The 10,566-nt window shown below is 33.7% G+C and overlaps 1 protein-coding gene across 1 annotated transcript; it reads left to right on the top strand.

Annotated features, from left to right (window-relative positions):
- Positions 16-6,273, top strand: LOC105167483 (BEL1-like homeodomain protein 4). The gene is made up of 5 exons (XM_011087238.2): positions 16-276; positions 513-1,791; positions 2,662-3,047; positions 4,326-4,386; positions 5,451-6,273. Exons 2-5 carry the CDS (start codon positions 583-585, stop codon positions 6,009-6,011), a joined length of 2,217 nt encoding a protein of 738 aa, XP_011085540.1. The 5' UTR covers positions 16-276; positions 513-582; the 3' UTR covers positions 6,012-6,273.

Raw genomic sequence — 10,566 nt, 5'->3', positions numbered from 1 at the left:
TAATTTTTTTTTCTTGTTCTCTCTTTCAAGAAGGCGATTGCACAGAGACAGGGAGAGAGAGTAGAGAGAGAAAGGGTAGAGAGAGAAGGAGGGAGAAACGACAGCCTCAGAAACAGCAGAAGACAGACAGAGATAGAGAGAAAGAACAAGAGAGGAGGAATTCACGAGTCAAGGTTTTCTTTCTTTTTTTTTTCTGCGATCCCACTGAAGAGGAAAACGATGTCTAAGGGGTATCAGAATGCACTCTTTTACAGTTACCTGCTGCGACTATAAGAGGTATGTAACCATGAATTCATGTAAAGCACAATTTTTTTTTTTTTTTTTGTGTGTGTGTGTCTGTCTGAACCGCATTAAAATTTTATATATTCACTGTATAAAAAAGAGACGTCGTCTGATGCTTTCACTTTTACTCCTCACTTCACATTTCTATGATGAACTAATAACCTGAATTTCTGTAACGGGTTTCCTTACGGGTTCTTGATGGATCCATGGGGGCTCAATTAACCGAGCAGCTGAGCAAAGAAGAAGGTGAGGGGATTGAGTTAACAAGAGATCGATGATGATGATGATGAAGAGGAAGATATGGGAATAGCAACGCCGCCGTTTCATTCTCTTACCTCGCACAGCTCCAAAGATCACAATTCCCTTCAATTCTTGGACAACTCAAATTCTATGTCCCAGGATTTTCACCAGGGTATTTTCAGTTTCTCAAATGGATTACAAGAACAGCAACAACAACAACACCTAACGCAGCAGATCCCAAGAGATAAACTGAGGGTTTTTCAAGGCTTTAATCCTCCGCCGCCGTTAGTAGGCGTTGAAGAAGAAGAAACCGGAGGCCTCCCGGTTTATGAAACCGCTAGTATGTTGTCGGAGATGTTCAATTTACCCACCGGTGGCGCCGCCTCAGCTACTGAATTGCTAGAGAACCAGATATCGCAGAGTTACCGGAATCCGAGGGCAGCGCAGCTACTCTCCTCCGCGGATTGGTTTTCACATGGTCAAGGTTTGGTGGTGGGTGGTGGTTTGGGAGGCTCAAAGAATCAGATTGTAGTCAGTAACAGTACTGCTCCTCCTCACCATCATCATCATAACCAGATTTCAAGAATTAATGGCGATTCCATGCAGCTTTTTCTCATGAACCCACAACAGCAAAGATCTCCCTCTCCCTCTCCTCCTCCTCCTTCCTCCACTCTCCACATGCTGCTTCCACACCCCTCTTCTTCTTCTTCTTCCACTCTCCAGGCTTTTCAGACCGCATCCGGCCAATTCACATGGGTCTCCAACACCGGAGATGTGAACAACCCTAATGAAATTCCGGGAGTTGTGGAAGGCCAAGGGCTTTCTTTGTCGCTGTCTTCTTCATTACAGCGCTTGGAAGCCGTGGCAAAGCCTGAGGAACTGAGGATAGGAGAAGGAGGGCTGATGTTTTTTGGCCCTGGCGGAGGCGGAGGGGGCGCGTTGCATTTGCAAGGCGGACTGAGTCAGAACCACGTAGGGCTTGGGTCTTCGTTTGATGGGGTAAATATGCTGAGGAATTCTAAATACGCAAAGGCAGCGCAAGAGTTGTTAGAAGAATTCTGCAGCGTGGGTAGGGGTCAGTTTAAGAGAAGCAAATTCGGTAACAGTAACAGAAACCCTAATTCAAACCCAAGTGGTGGCGGTGGCGCCACCAGTGGCGGTTCCGGTGGCGGAAACACGTCTTCTTCTAAAGATCTTCCCCCCTTATCATCTTCTGAGAGGCTCGAGCATCAGCGAAGAAAGGTCAAACTGCTGTCTATGCTTGATGAGGCATGTATTAATCTCTCTCTCTCCTCAATTTCTCTCTCTAGATTATACTATCCTCCAGCTTAATCAATCCATTCTTTATCAAATCCAACGGGAAAGATTCCGGCCAAGTTTCCAGGATTATTTTATTGCCGGCCGACCAATGAAACATGATTGAATTTAAAAATTGAAATAATTAAAAATTATATACTTATAATACCTAGTAAATAATATTTTAAACGTAACAGGGGTAGTGGGGTATAATTAGGGCAAACTTGGTTTTCATCATAGATAGAACACGAGCGACCAACCACTTGAATTACACGTTTAACCCAACAAATGTTTGTTTCCATCTGACGACAAATTAATAGTAATAAACCATCATTACAGGTAGAAAATGTATGTCCTTTTTAAGCTTTAAGAATGTTGCAACTGCTTCAAGACATGCTTGATTTTTCAAGTCATAATCTGGAAAACTTGATCCGACAGGGTTGACTTGAAAATTTAAGTCGATCGTGTTTGGCAGTATTCTGGAAACCGACAAACATATATTATATACAGTACCTATATCTTCCCCCCAGATCACATCAACAATCATTTCATTTTAACAGACTCTGATTTAAAATCAATTATTTAATTTTTCGCCGACTCTGGACATTTCCTCAGTGAGTGCTGCAATTAATGTGTTAAGTTTTATTTTTAAAGTATTTCTTTTAATGTTTTGATAAATCAACATGTATATAATTAATTGTGCTTGATGTAAAAAAACAGAAAGACAGACATACATACTGTGTATTTTGTAAAAAAATCAACAGAGAGACTGACAGACATTCTTGTCGTATTTGATGAAATCTTGGGCCAAGATCAATGTCTTATCATGAATAAATGTTGCAGGTGGATCGAAGGTACAACCATTACTGCGACCAAATGCAAATGGTGGTGAACTCATTCGACATGGTGATGGGCCTGGGGGCGGCGGTGCCGTACACCTGTCTGGCGCAGAAGGCCATGTCCCGGCATTTCCGTTGCCTGAAGGACGCCATCGCCAGCCAGTTAAAGCACAGCTGCGAGGTGTTAGGGGAGAAAGACGCAGCGGCAGCCTCGGGGCTGACGAAAGGTGAAACGCCGAGGCTGAGAATCCTGGAGCAAAGCCTGAGACAGCAAAGAGCCTTCAATCAAATGGGAATGATGGAACAAGAAGCGTGGAGACCTCAGCGGGGGCTGCCTGAACGTTCTGTCAACATTTTGAGGGCATGGCTTTTCGAACATTTCCTGAACCCGTACGCTTTCTTTTACCTCAATTAAATTCTTTTCTCGTCTCTTCCAGTAGTCGTTAATTTGCAGTGAAAAACTGAATGAAAATCGTTTTATTGGATCAAGACACCAAGGAATTAATCATTACTGCAGAATTCTATGATAAGACAATTCTCTTTTCTCTTTTTCTTCCTTCCTCTATACATTATTTTCAAAAAGTTAACTTAATTGGTCAAAATGAAGTCTCATAAATTTAAACTCCACCAGAGTACGTGCACAGTTGTTACTGCTATTTTAACTTTAATTGTTATATTAAGAAATAATTTAAATAATAATACATTGAGAGTTCATTATTAAAATACTTTATATTGTAATAATAAATTCACTTAAAAAATACTCTTAATAGAAAAAATAGAAAAACAAAAACCCTTTTCTGAATTTGCCTTGTCAAGAATAACTCAAATAATAAATGCCTGTGCTGCAAACAGATATATAGGGGTAACATTTACAATATTCATTCATAATATCTTTATATATTTATATATGAGGTCATATAAATAAATTTGAGATCATGGATTTAAGTCCCACTAGATATATGAATATTTACTTCACTTTACGTGAGTATTTTGTAATTTATTTTTTTATTTTTAATCATATTAATATATTATCTAGCTAATATGTCTAAATGTTAATGAAATCATACATGTAATTACACTTCATATATATATATATATGTATGTAGGCCCACTTGATCAGTGTAAGAAATAAACATGATTGATAGAGGTTGTTAGTCTAATAATTTAAGTATATGAATAGTTTTCATAACTTAACCTTATATAGGTAAAAAGATGATACTTTAATTCCGAACTGCCCCAATTAATTAAAGAATTACAACACTGTCAACATTTAAAATAAATCACAGAACATGTAAAAAGTGAGTATGAATGAACATAGACACAGTAACTTTAGTAAATATTGTCTGAAGTCGCATCTGGTAATGAGTGAAAGTACGATGAAATATGTTAAAAGAAAGGACAGAGCACGCTGCAGGTGCAGGGCGTGCAGCTGTTTCCTTTACTTCTGCAACTATTGCTGCTGCCACCTTTAATTTGATCTCTATGTATATATGATGATCCCTCTTAGATTCTCACGCCCATGCACGAAACTTACAAACCGAAAGAATACATATAAATCCCATAAATCTACGGACAAGAATTCACAGTCTTGTGCTTCAGTTTGTCTGATTTAGGTGAGGGAGTATGATCGAATGTCCTTTTCTTTTCTGGTGCTCCTTTTCCTCTCAGGTATCCGAGTGATGCAGATAAGCTTCTCTTGGCCCGACAGACTGGTCTATCAAGAAACCAGGTATTCGTCTTTGTTTTTGTTTTACTCTAATCGCGTTTTTCTTAATTATATTTCTCTCTTTCACTATAAAGAAATATTCAATAGTTATGAAAAATTTTAATATTAAAACCAATATCGAGCTAATTAGTAAATAAAATTCTTACTAAATTCGTTGCTAGTTATGTAGATTAATAATGAATCCCACTATTTTGCAATAAATATATATGTCTTTACTATTAGGGTTGTTTCTTGTAGTGTTTTGCATATGAAGAAAATTAGAATTAGATTTTTTCTTGAAAATTGATATTGCATTTCATATGTACTGCAATTTAAGTGTAAAAATTGTAATATATATGTTAACTGTAATACTAATTAAATGCAATATAACAGAAGTTTAAGCCCCTAGGAGAAAAAACAAAAGAGGGTTTTTGTGGTGGATTGAATTTTTTTATTTTGAATTGTACTGCATCTTCGTGGTACGGAATAGGGTAATTTGTAATGTAGTTTCTTTTTCTTTTATTTGAAGAAAATTTAGGGTTTTCTTTTTAAATTCTTTTTTTTTTCTTTTGTTGTTGTTGTTCTTATATAAGTTAACTATAAAAATATCGAATAATGAAAGTTAAGTTAATTATCTCAATGTAAACAAATTATATTATATTAATGCTAGTTTGTTGATCAAACTGGACTGAAAATGTCAAATTTAAGGTGTTAGATATAGTTGTTTCTTAAATAATTCGAATAATGAAATTGTATATATGTTTCGGATATAAATCTTATTTTAGACTCTGCCAAGAAAACATTGCAAGAATGCTTACATTTAGAATTAGTACATGAAAACATATTACGAGGAAAGACAAAACAAAAAATCATTGTCCAAAAAGTACCTTATAATTAAGAGAGAGACATTTGTCTTATATATCCTAAATTAATTAATTTTCTGCTGAATATGGCCAAATGGGTAGTAACATCATTCAATTCCTTGTACGTGCTCATCTGATCCATTTTATCCATATTATAATAATAACCACCCGATTAAAGTACACACAATCTTAATGGTTTAACGGGTCGGGTACCCTTTTTTCCAGGTTTCAAACTGGTTCATTAATGCCCGGGTCCGGCTATGGAAACCCATGGTGGAAGAGATGTACCAGCAAGAAGCCAAAGAAGACACTGAACAGCGAGAGCGGGACCAAAGCAGTACCAGTACTGGTCCAGCCCACAATGCACAAACCCCAACGCCGCCTCATCCCTCCACCACCACCACCACCACCACCACCACCGGCGCCGCAGCATTTACTCCTCCGCCAGGAGGAAGATCCGAAATCAATGCCCACGAAAGTGACCCGTCATTCGTCGCAATTAATGCCCACTGCTTCTCTGAAAACCAAGCCAAGTTGCAGCACGTTGCCAAGAACAATGATTCCCTACCTGCGGGGGCCACCCCACTCGCCGCCGCCTCTTCCACTACGGCGCAGCCAGCTTCTCGCGCTGCCTTGAATGCTGGTATTGAATCTAGGGTTATGAGGTTCGGGACGGGTGCGGGTGACGTGTCCCTCACTCTAGGGCTACGTCACGCCGGAAATCCGACGGAGAAGGGTTCCTTCACCGTTAGAGATCACTTCGGCGGCTTGCCCTTGAGATTTTAATTTATATATACGTACTTACGGTACTTAAATAAGAAAATTAATTATTAATTAATCTCGTCACCTTTTTTTTTTAATTAGTATAATATTTTTTCTTCGAATTAACTAGGTTTGGTTTTTCTTAATTTGTCCTAGACAAAACACATTATATCGAGAACTAAAACGTAGAAAGAAATGTTAGGAAAGGTGTACGAGGTACTATTGTAATTGTATAGTTTAACTTTTAGACCTTTATAAATTTTCTTTAATATGTGTATTTGATTAATTCTTCGATTACGGTTCTCAGCTAAAAAAAAGAAAAATTATTCTTTACGCTATAAATCACTACGTTTTAAAAATTAGAATATATCAATACATTTATCATCACGGTCAGGTGGTTTTATTTATGACCAAAAGATTTGCCACAGTTTTTAACTATACTATAGCAAATGTTTTGATCTTGCTTAAAGAAACAATGACTAAAGTAGTTGCATAACCGTAGTTAATTAGTATCCGTCATGATTTTTTAACTTTAACAATATTAATTAAACATAATAAAAAGTCATATTTTTTCAAGTGGTTGCAAAAATAATTATAGTGGAACCCATATCTAGTATATATATATATATATATAATATACGTTCTGAATTTATATTTTTTTTATTATGTTATAAAAAAGTAGATGGAAACCATCTCCGATCTATTCATATCATTTATGAGTCTGTGATGGGTTAGAACATGATTTAAATATCATAAGTAGGTTATTTAGTACGTACTTACAGATTATCTATCAATACAAAGTTAATTATATCAATAGAGGAAGTTGAACACATGCAAGAGAAAATATATAGTTTTGTTGTTACCAATTGAGTAATATGTGATCATAATTTAATTTTATTCGAAATAGTAAGCAAGCCTAAATGAAAATATCACATTAAACAATTATATTTGAAAATTCTAGTTACTTTTTTGGTGAAGGAAAGAAGGAAGTATATATGTATATATATATATATGTGTGTGTGTGTGTGTGTGTGAAGTCAATTTCACAATGGACAGTAGCTGTTATGTTTGCTACAACTAATTTCTTACATCGAGAGTTGCTTAAAATTTAGAAGAATTATATGCAAAGCGACAATCACCTCTTACCACATTTGTTACTCCGAAATATTGAGGCCAACAACTACACTCCTATCTCAGAAAGTTATCATCTTTGTGATGATACTGTATCAGATTCTGCCCAAAATTTAGTGTGGCAGACCCTAGCTAGCAGCATATATGTATGTCCTAAGGAAGTATGTTGCGGAAATCCAATTTTTTGTCCTATGTATTAAATGCTTTTCGTCTTATTAGTTATGATCAGAGATTTATCAATAATCTCATAAATTAATATTTTCACGGACATTAAAATACTAACTACATACCAACTCTGATGAAAAGGCTAACAGTGAATTTTTTGTAATTTATTGGAGGAAAATATATATATTGTCCCTGAAATATGAGACGAAAAAATGCTATTTTTTCAAATTATGTCATATTAAGTAAATGATAACCTAAAATATGTATAATGTTAGTTTGAATTGTGGTTGGTCATATTTAATTAATCACATGATAAATGACAATACTTATAATTTGGTAATCTGATGCAAGTTGATATCTTTTTTGGAGATGATTTGAGATAGTCTTGCATTTTGTCTTATATCTCCAGCGCAGATTGAGTTTTCTTCCCTCTCTAACACTCAAACTCTCAACTTCAACAGAGCATGTGAGAAACACATGTTGATTCCATTGCAAAATTAACTGAGAGTTCATTTGAGACGAAAATTACTAAATTTTTTGAGTTTATAAAGAGGATGCAATGTGGTGGTTCAGTAATATTCGAACCAAAATTCTGAATATGACCTAAGTTATGAGATGTAAAATATATATTTTTTAAATTAATAAGAAATATATAATAATATGATATGATAATGTTTACAATTATGTTCTAAATGTATAATAATATAGGTCCATAGATATGAAATGTATTTTGTCGAATTAAAAATGGATTGAAGAGAGTAATACGATCAGGTCAAAGTTCAGATGGGCAAAATATTTTTTCAGATAAGAGCAGAATTTTTTTTGTACCACAATTATGGCAGGTGACGTTTTAATTTAAAATCATGTCTTTTTAGTCTAAAAAAATGTGATATTGAGTCTTTTTAGTCCCAAACAACGCCTTTTCAGTCAAAAAATCACAATGCACATGACTTTTTGGAACTAAAAACACATGATTATGAATTTTGTGGGACTAAAAGCGATACATCCTATAGTTGTAGTGCTAAAATAAATTTTGTTCTTATTTTATAGAATTAAAAAAGCATTTTGTCCAAGTCAAAATTATCGATACATCCTTTAATTTCGTGTAGAAATGCCAGCCACAAGAAGAGAATTAAATAAGAGATATGGAGAAAATTACAAAAATATTACCATAAATATACCACTCTTAAACTTAAATTTAAATGGCTTAAATCCATTGTTGGTCTTATAATTTAACTTATTTGATTATAAAGTAGCATTTTGTTCCTACATCATTTAAATTTTCGTGATTCCGCCGCTCTTGTATATCCACCGAAGTCTACCCTTTTGACCTTTTAAAATTGTAACTTATTTTTACTAGTATTTTTATCCTATAACTTTTTAGAAAAGTATTTTGGTCTTGTATGTTTTTTATTTTTGCAATTTCAGTTATTTTTTATTCGAAATTCACCTCCACCAGAGTAGAGTAAACTTAGGGGAGAAAAGGACTAAAATTACAAAAATTAAAAAGATATCGGCCTAAAATTCTACAATAAAAAATTAAAGAACAAAAAAATCAAATGATCTAGGGTAAATTAGATTTTGTCATTCGAATTATATTTATTTTTATATTTTTCCATTGAAATTATTTTTTTGTATCAACTTACCATCTCAACTGTGCAAAATTTATAATTTGGCATATATGATCATTTTTTCTTGATTTTTCTGCCGGAACAACATTACATGTTGTGCATATATAAAAAATACCACATCACATAACCCTTAAATATCGCATGTGCACTTCATGTGATGTTTTTTTGATAAAAAAAACCTTGGCTGAGAAATACTTATAAATGACAAATTGTAAAATTTCGTAAAGTTAAAATAGTAAATTGACAAAAAACAAAATTAAATACCAAAATATAAAAATAATTATAATTTAGATGACAAAATATAATCAACTCAATAATGTTAAGGTAGCTAGCATCTATCCTCATCTTAATTTATTTTTTACCCCACATCATTAAATTACTTTAGATGAAGTTCATAAAAAAAAAAAAAACCAATTATAAAATAATAATGTTATATCATTAATGTCAAATTGTTGTTGAAAAAAAAAACAAATAATAGTGTAAAAATCACATTAAATTATAAATTTAAACTTTAATATTTTTCATAATGTTTGGACTGAGTCGTTACGTAAAGTAGAAATATTTGTCTAAGATTTTGGTCAAGTCAAATTTGAACTACGTACTTACACATCAAGTATACCTTCATGTTAATAATGCATAATAATAATTATATCAAATTTGTCATATAATTTGGTTGGATCCAAATAAAACTTAGTTTAAATAAAAAGAATTCCCCAACTGATATGACAAGCAAAATTTCAAATTTTGGACAAGAAAACTAAAGGACATGTTCCTTGGATGTGGAGTGAGGACAAAACAGCAAAAGACACAAACCCTAATGTTTCAGGAATGTGAAAAGTGTTGGATTTGCATTTAATGTGCGGTGCGACACAAATTGTTCATGGACCCCCCCGGCATGCACTAGCCTAGGGATTCACAAAATTAATTCAGACTGTCTTTTCTTTTCCTTTTTGTTTTCTCCTTTTTTTTTGGTCTTTGGGAAAATTTTAATTCGGCTTGAATTTCAATTATAATTGACCATTATATGAAAAATATTATTGTACGTACGATTTAATTTATTAAATTTTTTAACCATATATCAATAATAGATATAATTCATTTATTAAATTTTTTACCATATGTCAATAATAGATATAATTCATTTATTAGTAATGTATAGAATATAATCAAATTAAATTTCAGGTGCTACATTTCTATACTGTCAATGATAAGAACATATGGTCCCATTTCTTTCTTTCTTTTTTTTTTTTTTTTGAGAGAAAACTTGTTACAGACTCAGCAAACTTCAAGAAAGAAGAAATTATTTTGAATCAAAATAAAAATATGCGTGTACTGCATTCTGTAGAAGAGTATTGCTCAAAAACTATAATCCAAGTTCAGCAAGACAAAGTACTTATATAGCAGAAGAAGGAAAAATTAATTAACTAACAATTAACTAACTAAACGTGGAGAAAAAAAAGAAAGGAGATGGAAGAAACGTGTTTGACAAAATAACAATTTCTCCATTTAATAAACAGAACAAACAGAAAATTAAAGAAATGGTGCCAATGTAATGAACAAGCTCTGTGCTCCTTTGCTGCAATTACTGGTTCAGATTAACAATTCTCATCACTCCCCTCGCAAGTTGGACTTGGGTTGAGTGACACCAAGTT

This window comes from Sesamum indicum, linkage group LG8, assembly GCF_000512975.1.
Source record: "Sesamum indicum cultivar Zhongzhi No. 13 linkage group LG8, S_indicum_v1.0, whole genome shotgun sequence".
NCBI lineage: Eukaryota > Viridiplantae > Streptophyta > Magnoliopsida > Lamiales > Pedaliaceae > Sesamum > Sesamum indicum.
Note: the sequence above shows the minus strand (reverse complement) of the source record. Positions and strands in the feature narration are given on the sequence as shown.

Excerpts from the sequence above, each read along its gene's own strand:
- LOC105167483 (XM_011087238.2), top strand. The coding sequence starts at position 583 with ATGGGAATAGCAACGCCGCCGTTTCATTCTCTTACCTCGCACAGCTCC. Across the intron at positions 1,792-2,661 it reads TGCTGTCTATGCTTGATGAG|GTGGATCGAAGGTACAACCA; the intron begins GCATGTATTAAT and ends TAAATGTTGCAG. Across the intron at positions 4,387-5,450 it reads CTGGTCTATCAAGAAACCAG|GTTTCAAACTGGTTCATTAA; the intron begins GTATTCGTCTTT and ends CCTTTTTTCCAG.